The 21,847-nt window shown below is 35.0% G+C and overlaps 1 protein-coding gene across 1 annotated transcript; it reads left to right on the top strand.

Annotated features, from left to right (window-relative positions):
* Positions 1 to 3,749: 3,749 nt before the first annotated feature.
* On the top strand, positions 3,750 to 12,759 carry LOC109088352 (neuropeptide FF receptor 1-like). The gene is made up of 3 exons (XM_042723503.1): positions 3,750 to 4,106; positions 9,636 to 9,735; positions 10,793 to 12,759. Exons 1-3 carry the CDS (start codon positions 3,779 to 3,781, stop codon positions 11,778 to 11,780), a joined length of 1,416 nt encoding a protein of 471 aa, XP_042579437.1. The 5' UTR covers positions 3,750 to 3,778; the 3' UTR covers positions 11,781 to 12,759.
* The last annotated feature ends 9,088 nt before the right edge of the window (positions 12,760 to 21,847 follow it).

Below are 21,847 nucleotides of genomic sequence, written 5' to 3'. Positions count from 1 at the left end.
CAAAACAAGTACAGTCAAGTAGTGCAAAATAAGCCAGTTACTGCATAGTGATGCATAAAGTACAAAAGCTATGCAGAGTACTGAGTATTTGTACACTAATTGTACATAACAGAAGAACAGTAACTGTTGCATTGTTTTGCATATACTAATGGAATTAGTAGTGATCAACTGACTATTAAGTATTGCACAGATCTTTCGTAGCAGATTGTATAAATAGTTATTGTATTACACGAGGAATTGCACATAATGGACTGCTTTGAATCAAGAGAGAGATCTGCACAGATCAAGCACCGCACAAGCAAGAACAGTTCTAAACAAATATGTCAGTGGAACGGTGAGGACAACAGAGGAGGCTTTATTATGGATTTGTATTTTAGACAGAAGCAACCTTTTTCAAGTTAAATGTCTTGATGTGAATTTGTTTCTTACAAACATGCCACATTTGTTACCCTCTTTAAACCCTCTGGTATTGCAACATTGTTTCATTTTGAAAGCTCATTACTCACCATTAAACTTCTTTAACAATTTTTACTAACTGATTGGTTATTTTATACGTTGCACCAAATGATAAGTTGATGAAAATAATAGGAGGACATAAAAAAAAAATAAAATCACATGATACTTGAGGAAACATATTCAAATCATCATGTAATTTTCTGCTACTAATGAAATTAATGACTGCTAGCCATTTGAATGACAATAATAATTCTGTTGTTTCCTCTCTATTTGCATTTCTGATTACACTTAAAGAGAGATTAAAATGAATCGTGTGATTAAAATAATGAATGTGGTTTGAAACAGAATTAATTGTTCATTGAAAGAATGAGGCGTGCAAATACTGTCATGCTTATGCGTTTAAAATCAACAGTGGCTAATATCTACAGTATGCATCACACTTGTTTTTTTGTTTTGTTTTTTTCTCCAGCTGTCAGTGAGGCTTTTAGACTTGAGTGACTCAGAACTCCTTACATTGCTCACATTTAAAAAAGGTCAAAGAAAAAAAAAACGATCAATTCTCTTTTTGGGTTAAGGCAAGATAGAGAGAATCAAATGAATCTGCATTGTAATAGCTATTAAATAAGGCAGATCAATGCAATTGAAAATCTTTTAATTAATACAGCATTTTAAGTGAATGCTGTGATTTTTTTTTTTCTTTTTAATGAATTTGTTCTAAGATTGAACAGAATACCGGACCTTTAAACGAAAAGGAAAAAAAATGAGCATGGCTACCTAGTCACTTACAGCTACCTTGCAGACAGTGTATCCTGAGTCACACAGACAAGCCTTCAGTTCTAGCTGAGACAGAGATTGATACAGAATACTGAGGGTATTTACTTTCTCACTTCCCAGCATGTCTCCCTCGATTGTTTTATGACGTGCTGCAAATTCAACAGCTTTGCACCACAGGACACAACTCCTGCTCCAACATGCTGTTTCTGGCTGGAGAAATTCAGACCTTGTGGGTGGTGTCTAATCTGTTTGATTCACAAGAGTTTACAGTACAAAACTTCACAGTGTGCTCATGAAGTCTTTGTGCGCTATATTCATGTTGGTCAGTCTGTGGTTACATAATTATGTTGTATTGTAATGTTTAATTGTTTTGATCTATGCCCCAGGCATAGATTTATATCTTCCATTGAAACATCAGTTTGAAAGCATTGGAAACAGAAGAAAAATTTCAATTTCATCTCTCCAGTGAATGTTCCCTCACAGTGCTGTTCATTGTGTTACATATATTACTGTCTGTGTATATCTGTACAGTACCTGGGGGAAAAAGAGGATGGCAGACCTGCACAAGTACAAAGAAAAACACATTTTTCTCCATCATAAAAAAACAAACACAAAACTATTTCACTTCAATTAACTCTGCAGGCGTTCTAAACTTCTAAACCACCGTTCTATGACTTTATCTATTCAGCTAATGAAATTATTTCAGCGCAAACCAGTGAATGTACAGACTCAATCCCAATCTCCCAATAGGTGTGCTAAAATATTAAAAATAAAAATCACCTATTAACTTGCACAGAATGTTCAGTATTCCACCACTGAAAGCAATGACACCGTCATCATTTGCATACTGGATTGTAATTTGTCATCATTTTTGCTTCTGAATCTAAACAAGATTATAACCAAAACCTTAATTTAAACCATGTATCCTTGCACTGCAGTTCTTTTCCCACTAGCATTTTTATGTGTAAACTATTCCAACTGGTGTAAGATTTAAGCATTAAAACAATTTGCCAAGCTCTGAATAATAAACTTTTATAAAAAATTATATTTATTCCATGGCCCTACAGAGGACAAGTTTGGTGAATTAATTAATGGATATAATTATATTATTAAATGTATATTTAAAGATTATTAATAATAATTTAAATTGAAATGTTTTATCTTATTGTGTGTGTGTGTGTGTGTGTGTGTATATATATATATATAAACTTTCTTCAATGTAAAAGCATCTACATATCATGGATGGAAAAAAATACATTATCAAATGTGTATTTGTAGTATTAAAGATTATTAATAATATTTTATTTAGAATATTTAATCTTATTGGATATATTCTTTTTTTTTTTTTTTGCAATGTAAAATCATCCACATTCCCTTAGTAATATACTGTATTTAAAATGCATTTAGTTCCTACTAAGTACAGTTCAGACCTATTAACATATTTACTGACATATCACTTGAGACTTACTGATATAAAAATTATAATTAAACTTTATTTGGGGTACTACTTGTGCATTTATTTCTTAATATTAAGCCTAAAATGTATTTTAATGTCACTATTGATGAGGATTATATGATCGTTGAATAATATCGGTCTTTAAATGCAAGATATTTGAAGTGAACCTACAAAACTTTAAGTATACCAGTTTAGTATACTAATTGCAGGGTATTTTTATTAAGTACATAATTATGTAAATTTATTCGTAGTAGACTTAGCATGAAGTAAATGTATTACAAATACATTTTTAGCATATTTATTTTACTCTAGGGTTTGGTCTTAATTAATTTCAGAATCAAACAACACATAATTCAAAACCAAAACCAACCTACTCTAAGCCTACACTGCATATTGTCTTTCTTCTCACTATTGGCTTTTTTATGCATAAACCACTCCAAAATGTGTATAATGTATTTAAAAATTACCAATGCCAAGAAGAGTAAACTATATATATATGGACTAACCCAACTTTTGGGTTAAAAATTTAATTGAAAAATTAATTCAGTGGTTTGGGTTAGTCCATATTTGGCCCAAAGCTGGGTTGAAATAACCCAGCATCTTTTAGAGTGCAGAAGAATAGATGGATATAATTGTATGTATGTATGTATGTATGTATGTGTATGTGTGTGTGTGTGTGTGTGTGTGTGTGTGTGTGTGTGTGTTTATAGTGCAAAAGAGTGTAATACAAATGTTGTATTTTTCAAAAGCAATTTTTGTCCCTACAGTACAGTACATTTTCACAAATAGCATGGATTTTTTAAACTCACTATGCATGAAATCACAAAAAAAAATAAAAAAATAAATGAACAATGAGCAACAATCTCTTAGGCACGCATCAGACGCATCTGTAGAAAGTGACTGCACATTCCCATTAGCCTGATGCACTCCTGTGCCCAAATTCTTTGCACGAATGCATTTTACACTCAAAAGTCATCTTTGTCTCCATTTTGACAGTATTGATTTGACTTGGCTCTGCTGTGGTGTGTGTGTGTGTGTGTGTGTGTGTGTTCGCCATCAGGTGCAAAGCAAGAGGGACCCGGCACAGCAGAAATGGAGATGTTGCAAGAGCTTTCCGAGCTCTATTTGAACAGCACTCTCCAGAATGATTACGCAAACAACAGTAACGTCACCAACCACACCGGTATCACCTACTACCCTTACTACCAGCACTCTCTACCTGTGGCTGCCGCTCTGACCGTGGCCTACCTCTTCATCTTCCTGCTGTGCATGGTGGGAAACGGCTTGGTGTGTCTGATTGTGCTGGAGAACCGGCGGATGAGAACAGTCACCAACCTCTTCATCCTCAACCTGGCTGTGAGCGACCTTCTGGTGGGCGTTTTCTGTATCCCGACAACCCTGGTGGACAATCTCATTACAGGTAACACACACACAGAAGAGAGAGAGAGAGAAATACCCTGTCTTAATCCTGTCTGTAAACCTTCCCCAGCACTCATGGCAAAAAGCATACCCTTTGAGCATCTCTCCACAGAGCAGATCTCTCTTATTACTGGGCGGTTTGCTCTTATCCACTGCATTACGGAGGCTTGTGCATCAGTCCCACAGTTCTAAATCTAGTGCTAATTCTCATGCAGCACTGACCTATTCTGACATTCACTGGCAGCAGCACATATGTTAGTTCTTATGTTTGCTCTTGCTATTGGATTTATTGGCTCTATAGAACAAAAGGCTCTTTTCAAGTATTGGATTTGGGTCAGAACAGAAAACGCTCTTTCTGAGCACATTTTGCATGTCCTTGCTCGTTCTGAGAAACTGGATTAACTTTGTCACACAATGAGGACAAAAACATACTTTCTTCTATCACGTTTGCAAAAAGTTTCTGGAGCAGAGCATGCCTGGCCTTGATAGTTCAATCAAAAATGTTCTTCTGCAAGAGATATTTTTGAACAGTGTTTACAATGAAAGTCAGTGGGCTCCAAATGGAGCGTTTGTTGTTGTTGGCTAAAACTAAAACCGTCATTAAATCATTAATAGAATGATTAAAACTTCAGCTACAATTAATACAAAAACTGAAAGTATTAAAATAAAATAAATCAAAAATATTAATGAATGCTATAATAAAATATGATTGAATAAATTATATAATATGTTGATCCATTATTAAAATGGATTAGGTTTACTGCAATTAAGTGGATTGAATGCAATGTAATTAAAATGAGAAATATATTATAGTACACACTAATAAAACTAAGAATAATTTAAAACGTATCTCTTTTTTGTTGTGTTTTATCAAAATATAGAGCTGATGCAAACCAGCAAAAGTGAGTAGTATAGTTTTCTTGGACCACACAAAACCTAAAAAGAATTGCAGTGAATAATATCACCTCAGATTATTCAATGAGATGTTGCAGCCAGGAAAACATCGTCTTTTTTTAAAAACTTGTGCAATGTTTGCTGTTAGCAGTCTAGAATAGATTTTCATGCCTCTTGCCAACTGTAAATAAACAGGGGAAATGCAATTACCAGAAAACCATCTTGCACATAATACCCCATAAATGACCTTTAGCTAGAGCTGCTGTTCAACAAGCTTGTTAGACTTCACCACACCAGCATTCAAAAGACAAAATGCACTGATGGCCAGCTAGTGTGTGCTAATCTTTTCAACAGGCCTCACACTCCACCAGTGGTTTCTTTTCTCTTGCACTTTCTTTAAAAGGCTTTAAAAGCATATCAACGCATTTTTTTGAACAAAAACCACTAGTTTGCACTGGAAACATTACAGCAGACACTGGCCTTTAAATCTCTGTTAGTGCACTTAGGATTGAAAGAACATGAATTTGCTTAGTGTGAAGCAAAGTCAGTCTGTCTCTTTCTTACTTTTTTTTTTTTTTTTTTAATAAATAACAACCTATATAGTTTACGCAACATGTTCTTGTTAAACTCTACCCACATTTTTTTTTTTTTTTTTTTTTTGATGAAACTACTGTTTAGTTTGCCAAACACATTTAGTATTGATGTCTCCATGCACCTGTTTTTCTCTGAAAGAGCTGTTTGTTTGTTTGTTTGCCTGCTGTGCTCTGGATGCAAAGATTACATTCTTCCTCAGGCTGTTACATTGTTTATAACATTCTAATTTATTATGTGCCTTTTTGAATACTTCTGATTGGTCCATTCAGCAGACTATTGTCTATGGCAGCACTGGCCATTCTTTTTAAAACTCCTGCTTTTCTGTAGTCTGTCCAAATCAGATTTAAACTCAAATGGATACATCATGTCCAATTAAGTTACATATTCGTTAAGTAGCCATATAAGCAGGATAATGCGCAGCCAGACAGTCATTACCACAAAATGGTTCAGTATAATACAAAATCCTGATCACTCTGTCTGGGTTGATTTTTGCGATAATGACTGTACATTGTCCTTTATGTTTCCTTCATCAACCCTCTGTTAAAGCTACGCCTGCACACTCTTATAGAGAACTGAGAGCTGCATCTTCGTACGTGACTCACCAAAGTGTTCACTGTGATAAGCTAGCATGCAGCATCTCTGATTGCTTTAGAGATGGTCACTTCCTATAATGGATATAAAAATAACACCTGAAGTAGCAAACACACAAAAATCTTGTATAGTACACAATTACCGTAAGTACACATTAGTACAGCTTCAGGTTCTACACGTGCTCCAAGATAAAAGGTCTCTTGCACTACTTTTTTCTAGCTACATGCACATTTGTGCATTTATGCATATCCAAAGTGATTTGCATTGCATTGCATACAAGGTACACTATACTGCCAAAAGTATTGGGACACCCCCTTCTAATGAACAGGTTTGACTGCTTTAGTTATTTCCATGAGTACAGATCTTAATGTTTAAGCATATAATGATATTCTAGGGAATTGTGTGCTTCTAATTTTAAAGCAACAGTTTGGACAGGACTCTTTTCTATTCTAACATCTCAATGGCTCTGTGTATAAGACAAGGTTCAGTGTGGAAGAACTTGACTGGTCTGCTGTGACTTTAAATGCAGACCTTGAGACAAAAACTCATCACCAAACACCAATCACTTGTACATATGAATACAGTCATTTTAGACACCTCCAAAACTGTTGCAACAGAGATGAAAATACACATTTTAAATACATGAATTACGTTTCCATCTTTGTTGCCACAGTTCTGGAAGTGCCTTTTTCTGTTCTAAAGAAGGGGGTGTCCCAATACGTTTGTCCATATAGTGTACGTACATGTCACTGGTGTTTGGTGATGAGTGCTTAGCTCAAGGTCTGTATTTAAAGTCACTCCAGAGGTGTTCAGACCAGTCAAGTTCTTCCACACTGACTCAGTCAATCATTTCTTTTTGAACCTCCAAACTGTTGCTATAAAATTAGAAGCACACAATTTCCTAGAATAATATTACATGGTTAAACATTAAGATTTGCACTCATGGAAATGACTAAAGTAGTCAAACCTGTTCATTAGAAGAGGGTGCCAATACTTTTGGCAATATAGTCCACTTATCAATGAATCATAATTTCTGATAGAAAACATTGTGCGTACCTATTGGTTAGTGGAAGAATGCCACGATTGTTTATTCTGGACTATGACTGCATCCTTCTCTTGTGAATGGTCTCCAGTGAGAACAGAACTGGCCGTATTGATCGCTTTCTTCATAAGTATGGAATCGCTGTGGGCTACTGATGCTTCACAGAGAGACCACAGGACATAAGAGCTCACTGGTCACTGGCCTTCTATTTTTTTCTGTCCAGTCCAGATGTCTTAATGTCAAGATGTCTTCAAACCTCCCTTCCTGGCTGTCCAAAGTCTGCACATTATGGTGCTGGAACAGGACCACACATAATCTGTCAACACAGTGGTTTAAAAATAAAAAGAGAAGAAGGAATTGAACAAAAAGTTACAGTACAGACTTTTACATTGTTACAAAAACAAACTTTTGGTATTGAGGTGTCCTTGTTACACATTACATGTTTTTACTATTATAATAACAATAAATTATGCATAATTACATGCAAGTAACCCTAAGCCAAACCCTAACCATATAGTAAGTACATGTAGTTAAGTAATATTACTTAGTACTAAAAAGTATAATTACACTGTAACAAGGACACCTTAAAATAAAGTGTAACTGAACTTTCTATTAGTCAAAGAATTAATAAATAGAAAAAAAATGGTTGCAATTTATTTTACAATCTTTGTCCGCATGTACATACCATATAGTAACTACAATAACTGGGTAATAACTAGGTACTACTCATGAAGTACTAATCTTTGTAGTTACTTTATATTTTCTTGTGTAAGTACACTGTATGTACATGTAAGTGCACATACTGTAAAATGAAGTGCAACCAAAAAAAGTATGCTGTCATCATCACAAAAAAAAAAAACGCACTCAATAATTATTTATTTCAACAATTATAATACTAAAAAAAACAACTTTTTTTAGCTTAGTAAGTGAATCATATGTTTATTTGGATTTAGTTCATTGAGTGAATGACTCATCAGACTCATTCAAACTGATAATCTGTGTCCAATTCAATAAAAATGGCTGGTTAGAGTCATTATCTTTTGTTAAAAATATAAATAAATAAAAATCATCAACTATTTATTATTCTATTATTATTCTGTAAGGATGTGTTATATTGATCGGACAAGACCTCTATAATGGTACAAAATATTTCTGTTTTAGTAAATGCTGTTATTTTCCATGTTCTAAAAAAAATTTATCAGTTTCCACAGCACATCTGTTTTCATAATAATTGATAATAATCAAAAATGTTTCTTGAGCGGCAAATCATCATATTAGAATGATTTCTGAAGATCATGTGACACTGAAGACTGGAGTAATGATGCTGTAAATACAGCTTTGATCACAGGAGTAAATTACGTTTTAAAATACATTGAAATAGTAAAAAGTTTTTTAATTGTAATAATATCTCATGATGTTGCTGTTTTTGTTGTGTTTATCTCAAATAAATGCAGCCTTGGTAAGCTTTCTTTCAAAAACATGAAAAAAAAAAAAGGTTTACAGAACCCAGACTGTAATATCAGACACAATTAATGCTGCAGTGTTGGATGATACTGGTCTTGTGTCCTTGTTTAATTCCCATAACTTGTTCAGCAGATTCAGCTCCATTATACCCCAGTAAATTCCTGGTTAAAAACATCTCAATAGTGCTAAAGTGTCTGTTTATTCCTGCTTCATCTGGCTAGTATATGAATTTGCGTCAGTAAATGTACAGTTTCCCAGGGAATGCAAGAGAAAAAGAGTACCTTGAATTCTTGGATGAAAGCATCTGATGAATGCATTACTGCTAATAACTGCTGCCCTGATAAAAATGTCAATGCAACTTGATTATGTCCATAGCCAATAGCACTGCAATATTATTTCTGCTTCTCCACAGTATTATTAAAGATCATTTCATACGGTATAAATATGCTGAATGACTTGAGTCATTCCTGTTATATGTGAGTCATTGTGAACAGATCTATTAATGTTAGGGGAAATTCAGTAATGTGAGGCAAGGTCAGGAAGAATGGGGGCAGCTGAAGCTTTTGTTCTTGGCCTGGGCTTGAGGGAGAGCTAAGAAAAAAACAAACCCTGCATCTTCCTGCCAAGCAGAAGTTTTTGCAGTACATGGAAAAGATTGAAGAGAATGTTCTTTAACTCCTCTGATATTACATTTGCAGCATTCAGCTGAGACATCCTGCTGATAAAACGAGAAGAATCTTTCACTCTCTGCATTCAGCATTCTCTCATCGAGAAGATGTGTGTGTGTGTGTGTGTATGTGTGTGTGTGTGTGTGTGTGTGTGTGTGTGTGTGTGTGTGTGTGTGTGTGTGTGTGTGTGTGTGTGTGCGCGTGTGTGTGTTTTGAGGGGGTTTTGTGTAGCACAATTTACCTTGTCAGTCATTTCATATTTTGTTCTTTTCCTCAGGTTGGCCGTTCACAAACACAGTGTGTAAGATGAGTGGTCTGGTGCAGGGCATGTCCGTCTCTGCCTCTGTGTTCACTCTGGTGGCCATCGCAGTGGACAGGTCAGTGCTGTCGTCACAAGGTTGCATCTCACAAAACTGGTCAAAAACCAGCTTTTCAAAAGCCAAATTCAAAGAAAGAAATAAGAAAGAATTAATGTGTCTACTTAATATATATATGTATATATATATATACATATATGTATGTTATTATTAATTATATTAATAATATACTTATAAGACTGCATTTTTTCAATTAAAAATACAGTAAAAATCAAACAGTAATATTGTAAAACAACAAATAAAAATATAAAAACATACACCAAAAAATATATATAAAAACTTAAAAAATTAAATATAAAATCATATAAATTTAAATATAAAATATATTTTTAATATAGAATTTAATATATAAAAACATTTTTTAATGTAATTTATTTCTGTGATCACAGCTGTATTTTCAGCATCATTACTCCAGTCTTCAGTGTCACATGATATTCAGAAATCGATCTAATATGATGATCTGCTGCAATTATTGTCAGTACTTCATTATTAATAATGATTCTTATATTATCAGTGTTTTATGTATCTATGAGTAGCAAATAGTCTTAAACTTTTATAATTAGAAATATATTTAAATAAGAATATATATATATATATATATATATATATATATATATATATATATATAAATACTGAAATACATTGAAAAAATACTACTAATTTAAGAATCTAATGAGAGTCACTATTGAATTGATTAAGGATTAAAAAAAAATACAAAATGTCAATGTGGGGGGAATGTGGTTAGTTGCCATAGTAATAATAATGCACAAAGAATCTTAATGGTTCTAAGAAAGCCTTACTTTTCTTTGTTCAAATTATAATTTATTTATTTTTTTCTTAATTTGATTTTGGACTGAAATGTGACCTGGACATTGTGAGATTAGCCCAGTAAGTGGTTAATGTGCTTTTAAAAAGCACAATTCTGAATGTGCATGCGTGAGAAAGTGTTTTTTTTTTTTTTAACCATTTCTCTGGTCTGTGAATATAGGTGTACATAAATATATATACTCACACTTGCATAGAGTTTATTATAGAGCTCTGTTCCGATCTCCTCCAGGTTCCGTTGCATTGTGTACCCCTTCCAGCCCAAACTCACCCTGCTGGTGGCCAAAGTGACCATAGTGATGATCTGGGGGCTCGCGGTGGTGATCATGTGTCCGTCGGCGGTGACGTTAACCGTGAAGAGAGTGGAGCATCACTACATGGTCCACGATGAAGACTACAACCGCACATACCCGCTGTTCTCCTGCTTCGAGAACTGGGCCAGCCCACAGATGAGGAAAGTCTACACCACCGTCCTGTTTGCGCACATTTATCTCATTCCCCTCACCCTGATCACGCTCATGTACGGACGCATCGGGATCAAACTCTACACCACCTCGGTGATCTCTGGGAACGATCAGCAGGAAAGCGGACAGTCTCACGGAGCCCAGCAGGAGAGAAGGCCGCTCATTTCCCAAAAGAAGATCAAAGTGATTAAGATGTTGAGTGTGGTGGCGCTTTTATTCACGCTTTCCTGGCTGCCTCTCTGGACTCTGATGCTCCTCACCGATTACGGAGGTCTAAAGGAAGACGAGCTGGATCTTCTGAGCGGCTATGTCTTCCCATTCGCTCACTGGCTGGCGTTTTCCAACTCCAGCGTCAACCCTATTATCTACGGCTACTACAATGAGAACTTTAAGAGGGGTTTTCAGTCGGTGTGCAGAACGCATTCGTGCTGCTTTGACGGGATGAAGGCGGGGAGCAGACCGCGACGGAAATCCAGAGGAGATGTGAAGGATCCTGTGGTCAGTTCCAACCCCTTGGCTTTTGGTGGAAGGAACCGGGTTTACACCGACGGCGATGGGAAGGACTCCAGGACTTGTCTGGAGTTGGAGCACAGGAGAACCGGTCGGCTTTGTAATAACTCGGTCTGCTCAAACGAGACAGGATCCAGCGCAGGATCTGGGACAAAAGGGGTCACAAACCAAAAAGTGTTTCAGATGGAGGAGGCGGAGAAAATAAGTCCTGTCAGGGTGGGTAAAAACCAAGCCTGGGACCAATAGATGGATTATTCATGCCAACACATGACTCCACGGATCTTTAAATGAATCAAGTGGACGATTAGATCAAGTTAGTCCTATAAAGCTGCTTCATGATGCCACAGAAGAACGTTTTTTTTGTCTAAATGGTGCCATAAAGAACCTTTAACATCTGAAGAACCTTTCTGTTTCACAAAAGATTCTTTGAGGTGAAAGAAGGTTCTTCAGATTATAAAAAGGTAAGAAAGAGATGGTTCTTTAAAAAACCTTTGTCTGAATGGTTCTTCTATGGCATCGCTGCGCTGTGTAAAGTCCTAAAAAATCTCTTCTGCGAAAAATATTTCTTTCTTAAAGTCTCGGTGGCCGAGAGAGCTCAAAACGCTGAGACTTCAGAAAACACCAGCAAATTAACAAAACACCTTCATCAGTTTGACAGCACATGCGCTGCAAAAACTCACAGCACAAACAAATCAAGAAACAAGCTGCAAATGCGTGCAAGCAGCACAGACCACAACAAAATACCACAACAACATGAAAATTAACCATGTTTTTGGATGTATTTATTACCATTTGTATATCACAATACCATGGTTAAACTATGGTTAGTGTAGTAAACCCATGGTTAATTTGTGCATGGTGGAACTATAGTTACTATTTTTCTGTTTTTTATATAATAAATATATTTATTAATTAATTTTAATAGTAAAACCATAGGCTATGGTTAATTTTTGACGTTGTAAAAGTAAGTCAGCCAGCTTACATAATGTTTCACATTTACAGTAATTATGCATTTTGTCAGCTTATAGGGTAATAATATTAAATAAATAAAAAATAAATAAATAAAAAAAAGAGCAAAGGAATCGTATGATCAGGATGTTAAAATAAACAGAAATCTCACCTGTCAAAGCAAATATTGATAAATGTGTGACCCTGGACCACGAAACCAGTCATCTTTACTTAATATCCTAATGATTTTTGGCATAAAAGAGAAATGGATAATTTTGACCCATACAATGTATTGTTGTCTATTGCTACAAATATAACTGTGCTACTGATGACTGCTTCTGTGCTGCAGGGTCACATTTGTCCCAGCCATGTTCGTCACTTTGCGGTTCCCTTAAACATTTCCGAGGTGGTCTGTGCCTATTTGCAGAGTGTTTCTTTATTTGGTTGTGTTGTGAACATTTGTCAAATTGATGGAGATATTTCTTAATGTGCATGGGCTTTTTTAATTTGCAGCGTGTTGAGCTCTCTCGGCCACCATAGAATCAACTACTTTTTCTACAAGAATAACATTTTGGGCTCTATTTTGTTTCAACCAGCAACGTTAAAAGAGGCTAAAGTTGTTTATTAAAAAAATATTGTATAGTAAATTATTTGATTTCAAAGATTCTACTGTATAAAGCCAAACTCTGCCACTGGTATCATCTGCATTAAACTTCAGCTTTTCAGCTTAATTAGGGTTAGGGTTTAGGTACTTCAGTACCTTAAAATGTACATATTAGTACCAAATTGGTACAAATTACTCCTTTTTGAAAAGCGCCCCAGTGACGGCTTTTGTATCTTTTTTTCCGAGAATTCATGCCAAAACTGTCACACATTTAAAGTCCACATGTAGCCTAAACATTCAACAGGACAATCTGTGGGCTAATTGGTGAAGGACTCCGTTTTAAACATTTTAATCTTGCTGATATTTGAATTGGAGTCTGTGGAATGATGTTTAAGCCAAACTGTTTTTCTCAGATCGAGCAGCAAGCTGCGCTCACCAAATGGGCCGTGTTTATCTTTTCTCAAGACGGACTCATGCAGCTGCACAAATGTTTGCTTGAGATGTGCATTCGTCTTATGTGTATTGTATTTGTATTTGTCCAGTGTTTGTGAACCGTCCATGGACAATACCAAAGGGGACAGATGCTATTATAGCTACTGTAGAGAGCGAACAGAACAGCAGTGCAGCGAAGATGCAAGGAAGGAGCCCAATCTGTGATATATTAGTGTTCACTGTGTGTCCTAATTGGTCTGTGCCAAGTGGTTTATGTAAGACCTGGCTTTTGCTTTAGCGTGCATTGATGTCTTATTCTATACTTAATGCTGTAATAGCGAGATGAATGTGCTGTAAATGAACTTTAAAAAGAATGAATGTGATCAGTTCATTCTATTATCTCTCTAAATGTGTACATGAATAGCCATTACATCTAACTGTGTTCTCAGGCTTTGAGAACGGTCACACACAACACCTCTTAGTTTAAGACCAGAACACTTGAGCAAGTCAACAACAACATAAGAGAATCATGAGCAAAAGATTAAGAATAGAATTACCTTCGGTTCATGAGTTTGAAATGAATTGGCCAAGCCCCACAGGAAACTGAATTGGATTTCTGAGCTGGAATGACAGGAAGAGTGCAACTTAAAGAAACTCAGCACAGTCTGATAATAGAGGAACTTTGTAAACTCAGCAGAGCATTGTTTTTAATTAATTTTGCCTGTTTATCCCCTGAAATGTAATTTTTTTCCCAGGCCTGTTTCTAAATTAACACGATCAATAAGATTATATTTTTGAAATTAATACGTTTATTCAGCAAGGATGCAGTACATTGATCGAAAGTGACAGCATTCTGCTGTTCTTTGAAACTTTCTGTTCATCAAAGAATCCTGAAAAAAAAAAAAAGTATCATGGTTCCACAAACTGTTTTAATCATTTAACATTAATAACAATAAATGTTTCAGCACAGGAATAACTCACATTTTACAATATATTCAGATAGAAAACAGTTATTTTAAATTGTAATAATATTTCACAATATTGCTACTTTAGCGTATTTTGATCAAATAAATGCAGTTATAAGCATAAAAGAATTCAAAAAAGTCTTACTTTCCACAATATACAAAGAAAAAAAAAAAGAGATACACATTCACCACTAGCTTACTATCACACACACACACTCACAAAAAAAATAAATAAATAAAAAAAAAAAATAAAAAAATTCCAGAACAGACTTGGTCACAGCAAGAAAAAAAACATGTGATCCTATGAAATAAAACATTATCCATATTTTATTATGTTTGTTTTTATGTGGCTTCATTAAATAAGTGAGTTTTGACCACTCTTGTCATCTCTCTGATGCCTTGGGACTGTATCTATAGAAGAACACACAAATTACAAATTAAAATGTAATAATAATTAGCTTGTCTCTGAGTAGTTTGCACTAATTAACACAGATTTCCCATGACAAAGTCAGTATAATATAACAAGGCAAACAGAATAAAACAAGAATTTAGACTTACACTCTCTGTGACAGTCACAGTTAATAAAAACAAAGTCCCTGTGATAAGCTTAGTAAGAATTTGCATCGGTTTTATATAATTATAAAACATAGGGCTCTCCAGTGGCGGAGCCAGGATGTTTTTATACAGGTGGCACAGAAATCTTCATCATTTCAATATAAAAATGTGCTTGACTATAAAGTATTGGACCGTTTTAGTGTCTAAAACACAACTGAATAAAATGAATTTCTACTAAACTGTAATTGAGATATTTATGAATTAGATCAAGTAACGCTAAGTGAATATAACAATTTATGTATTATTCTCCTGCTCCTCCAGGTATTTTAATAAAGGAGCTCACTATAGCTTTATTGATTAGAAAGCTTGGATCTGGTGTTCAAAACCCCCAAAACCTTGTTCTCCATCATTGCATACTCATTCATGAGACATGCAGATAGTGATAAGAACTGGTTAAAATAAATAAATAAATAAAAAAAAAATAAAAAAAAGGCCAGAAGTCACCAGCACATAAATGCCAGAATGTAAATTGAGTTATTCATTTAAATGCTTTCATTTTGTTAGTAAAAAAAATAAAATAAAAAAGTGCATGTTTTCTAGTATATGTGCACTGTGTCCATATTTACTTGTACATTAAATTACAAAAAAACAACGCTTGTGCCTTATATTGTGATCTCGAATTGCACAATATTTTAGTTCATGCATCTGCGAGACATTCTTTAATGTGATGCTATACATACATGAATGCACTAATCACCTATTTGGTCATTTCATGGCTTAACTGATGACAGAATTAAATCTTATGTTCATAGTTTCTTGTTAGCTTTATTTAAGATAAAGCGATATAGAGCGTGCGCCTTATATTCACGTAAAGTTGAATATATTGAGTGTGCGGCATGATCACGGTAAAACAGCTGTTAGGACAGGAAAGTGTGTTTTACTGATATATGTGACCCTGGACCAAAACCAGTCATAAGGGTCAATTTTTTGAAATTGAGATTTATTCATCATCTGAAAGCTGAATAAATAATCTCTCCATTGATGTATGGTTTGTTAGGAGGACAATATTTGAAAATCAGGAATCTGAGGGTGCAAAAAAATGTAAATATTGAGAAAATCACCTTTAAATTTGTCCAAATGAAGTTCTTAGCAATGCATATTACTAATCAAAAATTAAGTTTTGTTATATTTATGGTAGGAAATAAATTTATCTTTACTTAATATCCTAATAAATCAATAATTTTGACCCAGACAATGTATTTTTGGCTATTGCTACAAATATACCCCAGCGGCTTAAGACTGGTTTTGTGGTCTAGGGTCACAAATAGCCTTCAGCATCTCACCAGACTGCAGTTCACTGTTGTTCTACTCAAGCTCATTTGGCACATGTTCCTTTCCGCACTCGTTTGACTTGCACCTGGCGCTGAGGCGAAGCTGAAGTACGCATCTGAAAAGTCTCCTAATTGATGTGGTCATAAAGAGATACGGTGGTTCCGCGCCTTAATAAATGCATTTCTTGTCAAGAAAGAAAAGGGACAAAAACAGCATCTTTGAGTGGGGTGGCCAAGCTTAGGTCAGTGGTGGCCACCCCTGGCTCCGCTCCTGGGGTTTTCTATATGTGCTTTAAGAAGTAAGCTCTTCTGTATTTTCCCGTGTGTTTTGGCTTTACAGAGTAAATCAAATTACACAATATTATGATTTTCTATAATAATATTTAATAGCACTTACTGCAAATAGGGTACAAAATAGGGCCTAGAACTTAATTGACACCAAAGGAAAGCACCTCTAATTTAGGATCAAGAATACAATATTTAGTAAATGGAGTATATGACTATTAGAGATACACTAACAACGTTACATGGAGTGGTGAGGTTTCCAGATCCTTCTTTACTGCTGATCGTTCACTAGATCATTTCTGTGCTGAAAGCCAGGACAAATCCTGTGTGTGTGTGTGTGTGTGTGTGTGTGTGTGTGTGTGTGTGTGTGTGATTTTCTTGCTTTTTTTTTTTTTTTTTTCTTTGGATGTGAGGTATGTGCGTGCGTGTGTGTGTGTGTGTGTGTGTGTGTGTGTGTGTGTGTATGTGCATGTGTGTGTGTGTGTGTGTGTGTAAACACACTTGGCGATAAAGCTCTTTCTGATCCTGATTCTGATTCAGATCAGTCTCCTTATATTCAAAGTGAAGAACTGTATCAATGTTGCTAATTACGCTCAGTTAAGGTTTAAGATTTGTCAGCTTCTTCTGTTTGGTGTTTTTCTCTGTGTGTAAATAGACTGATTAATCAATGTTTGACATTGACAAGTGCTGTCCTTTATAATATGATTAGACTGTGGATGTGTGTCTCTACTTTGACTGAAAACAACAGTTTTGTTAAAAATCTGATGGAAATCCTCTTTTATGTCATAAATGCATTTAGTTGTTTGAACTGAAGTCTGAACAAATGGATCCAATGTTCTACTAGCAAGTAACAGTGCAGACCATTTGTCCTTAGTATAAAATTGCATTTGAAAATCAAAATGGACTTGGGTGCAGTGACCAAAGCCATGTCGTGTAGCTTTCTGTCTCATCATACCTCAGGATCATGGGCTATTTTTGGATAGCGTACAGAACACTATTTTACTATTTCTGCAGTAATACTCTGCAACGTATGTGAAACCTCTGTATTCATCATAATAAAGCACAAAAAATCGCCTTCTTTATTTCTAAGCTGATAACTAGATGCCAGGGTTGTTTGTCATTAAGAAATAAATTCCAATTTCAAATCCATGTCACTTAGTGAATTTGATGGCCTCAGGCCATCCGAGATTTAGACGAATTTGTTTCTTCATCAGAACAGATTTGTAGAAATGTAGCACTGCATCACTGTCTCAGCTATGGATGCTCTGCAGTGAATGGGTGCAAATGTAGCACTGTGTGAATGTTTATTGTGGAATAATGTTCCACTTCCTTTTGATAAAAAACAGTAGGCAACATACATTGTATATCGTTCAGTATTCAGAGAGAAGTAAACCAGCATTCTGTATCGACCGGAACAGTATCATGACAGAGGAAGAATCATTCGCTCAAAGCAAAAGTGCTCACTATTAAATGCAAATGTAAAACAACTGTAGTTGATAATTATTGTACAGTCTATTAGCTTGTGGCTAATTTGCCTGATGTTGTGCTGTACAGTTTACAAAAAGGTCTAGTTGCTATGCAAGTTTTTGATCATGTTTGTCTGAGCCGAATTTCAGCACTATAAATGTGTGATATGATTTGTTTAGTGTCATTCGTTTTGGGTGGAAGACATGCCTTCTTGTAGACTAAAAGCGTTTGAATAGATGTAGCGCAGCAAGGTCAGTAAAGAGCTTTCACAGCATTGTGGCTCAATAAAAGCAAAACCATCTCATGAGGATTTCCATTTAGACTGTTAAGAGAATTTGTCTATAATGAATTCAATTCAGTGTCTGAAAATGCTAAATTAAAGCTTGGTAACCCACAACCTGGCAACGTCACACTATGACACAGTTCAGCATCAAGGTTTTGTGTAAGAGCCAAGTGTGTTTCCGTTCATTTCTTTTCTGTTGTTAATCCGGCAATTGCTACACTGTACGATTTGTCACGGAAAGCGTTTGTAAGCCTATATTGTTTCTTGTTGCTTTGCCTCCTGGCTTACTTTGAAAATAAAAAGAGAATTTTGTCTCATAAACATTTGGAATTCATTTACTGCATATCATGAAAAATACTAATTAAACACAGCTTGCTTTTTAGCCTGCATTCACAATAGCAAATGTGAAGAAAAAAACATGAATGGAAGGCAAGGATGGTGACAAATCCTTAAAGTGGAATTTATTTACCGTATATACAGCGGGGTTCCGTTATGTCAGAGACCCTTTGAATTATAGAGGCCTGTTTTCAATATTCTCACTCGGTGGGTTTCAAACACCGCATGCTGATAAATCAAGCACTTCTACCTGACTCTCCCTTCAGTCTACAGCTCGGTTATTCATTACTCCAATCATTCAAAATGAACTATTATTAGTCAAACTGTTTCAGGAACTGAAGCTGTGAGCAAGAATAGTGATCACAGATCTGAAATTACTGATTTTAATCACCATGGACAACCAGAAGACTGTAGCTATTTGTAGAGTTTTTTTAAGTTTAGAAATTTAGTGATCAGAAGGTAAAATGTAGTACTGAATTAGAATATAGAAATAATTGACAATACTCTTTCACACATATAATAATAATAATAATAATACATTTAAAAATAACACCCCTGTGTCTGTCGGATATTTCCATCTACTGCCTGCCTCAGGCATCTAGAATCATTTCTTTTTCTTGTTAATAACTTCAATATTAACTTGTTTTCAGGGAGGCAAGCTTTCAAATGAAAGCCAAAGGAAACTATTTCTATGCTAATACAGCATACTTCTCCCAGCGCAGAACAATAAATGGATGCAAGGCTGCAGCTGTAAGTGGGCTTCCTGCTCCGAATGTTACACTAAAAGACACACAGACATGTCATCTCATTAAAGTGGACACTGTTCACCAGAGGTGTCCTGTTAAATCCAGGAGTTCTCACAGATGTCATGCTCGTGCAAAAATGAGGTGAAGGCTATTAGATAATGTGTTCTACAAGTGAACTTTCAAATCTCCACTTTTCTTCTTCAAACTTTGTAATGACAGCAGAGGTATGCATGCTTTGATACACAAGTTGTTTATCTTAAACAGCTAATATATTGGTTATAGATTTAGTTATTTCCATTTATTTAAACTTATAATTATCATATATATATATATATCCCAGCTAACAGAACTTTGACGGGCGAGGTTCTCTCAAAGGTATGACAGTAACAGTAACATTAATAGAATGTTCGTTCAAATTTGCTACATTCAAAGAATATTCAAAAGTAACATTCCCATAATGTTTGTGAAATAATCAAATGGAATGTTCCCATAACATTTGTACAACCAAGAAGATTTTTAAAACATTTAAACAACTGGATGTTTTGAATGTTCTGAGAGTATCCAGAAATAATGTCTTCTAACGTGTTCTTAGAACATATTTCTTTAGACATTCTACTAACTATAAGTAACTTTGCAACTACTGTATCAACTAGTCAACCAGGGTATTAGTAGACTATCTGCTATGTCTGCTTACACTTTATTCTGACAGCACACATTCTACTGACTATAAGTGACTTTACAAGTACATGTCAAATTATTTTAAAATTATTATTAATTTGGGCGAGGTTCATAAAACATCAACAATTACCATAGCTTTTATCCAAAGTCCAGAAGTTGAAGTTAGAGCAGAGATGATAATAGAGGAAGATTAGATTTTTAAATTAAGGTGGTTCTGGTCAAAGGAGTCAGGATTTAGTCAATTCGTACAAATATTCTGCGCTACCAAACAAAATAAACAAATGTCGTTCAACTTTTCATGTTTAACATTCAGTCCGCTGCTTTCACTGTGAGTGGGCCAGTCTTCTGAACACTGAAGGTGTGGAGATTTAAATATAGGTGCTCACATGTTAATGTCATCTGTTACAAAATTGCATGTTCTGAAATGAACAGCTTGGTTTCAATAAATGGTGTTTTTCAAGATTTTTTGTTCACTGAAAGCCAATTAATGTCTTTGAAATGTCACACGTTCTAAGATCTTACTGGGGTCATAATATATAATCTGACAAGACAAGATACATTAGTAAAGGTCAAAGGAAAAAATTATTAAATCACAGTGTGCAGCATGGTTAAAGAGACAGTTTGCCCAAAATGAACTGCTGAACACAGAAGATGATAGTTTGAAGAGTGTTAGTAATGAAGCAGTTATAGCCAATGACAAAATTTTCATGTTTCTGTTTCATCATGAATTTAAAACTTATTCCAAAGAATTTCAGTCAGTGTCTAATTTTTGCTTCTTTTTAGATTTTGAATGCATGTGAATGGAAATAAAACTGATAAAAAATTATTAACTGATAAGACTGATTTGAACTGAACAATGTTTTTTTTTTTTTTTTATAATTAATTTCAAAGACACAAAATCGATACAAATGATCTCAAATATATACCATTATTAACAGAAGTCATTGTGATAGACCACTTTTCTAAGCAACTCAAATACCTAGGAAAAAACTGGTGTTTCCTCCTTTCTTTGATTTTTGTGTCTGATGTTTCTTCAAAAGGCATGTTTACAATATTTCAAAGTTAGTAGGTCAATATCTAAACGTCTACACCAGCAGACAAATGCACAAATAAACCACTGAACCAACAAAACTTTAGTGCTCAAAAAGATCAAATGAAATTTTTGCTCTTTCCCAGGGCCATTGAAAATCATGGGTTTTCTTGGGTTGAATAGTTTTACAGTACTATAATCCAGTATAAGGCACATTACTTTATCATTTGTGCCAAAGGACTGTCCGATGGACATTTATACAATTCTCAGTGCATTCAAAGACTAGACTTTCACAGCCTTCAATCCAGTGCCATCTTCTCTTTTTGCCAATAACCATGCAATTTAATGCAACAATGCATGGCATGGCTTTTAACCCATAGGGTTCCTGAGGGGCCATGAAGGTAGTAGTCTATGGGCACGTATAGACAATTTTATTTTTAGAAACTAAATTCAAATTAATGAGAGTTATTACACATTGTTAAGAAAATCCAGCATTTTTATATCAGGGGCTCTGCAGGAAAAGGTTGCCCACCCCTGCTCTAATCTAATCTCATTCTCAGAAAATAACCTGGAGATGTATTTCAGAATTACAGACACATCTTATCTCTTAGTCACCATGGCAATTTTAGTTAGAATCTTTAAATGCTCTTTAA

Source organism: Cyprinus carpio, chromosome B5 (assembly GCF_018340385.1).
Source record: "Cyprinus carpio isolate SPL01 chromosome B5, ASM1834038v1, whole genome shotgun sequence".
NCBI classification, from domain to species: domain Eukaryota; kingdom Metazoa; phylum Chordata; class Actinopteri; order Cypriniformes; family Cyprinidae; genus Cyprinus; species Cyprinus carpio.
Note: the sequence above shows the minus strand (reverse complement) of the source record. Positions and strands in the feature narration are given on the sequence as shown.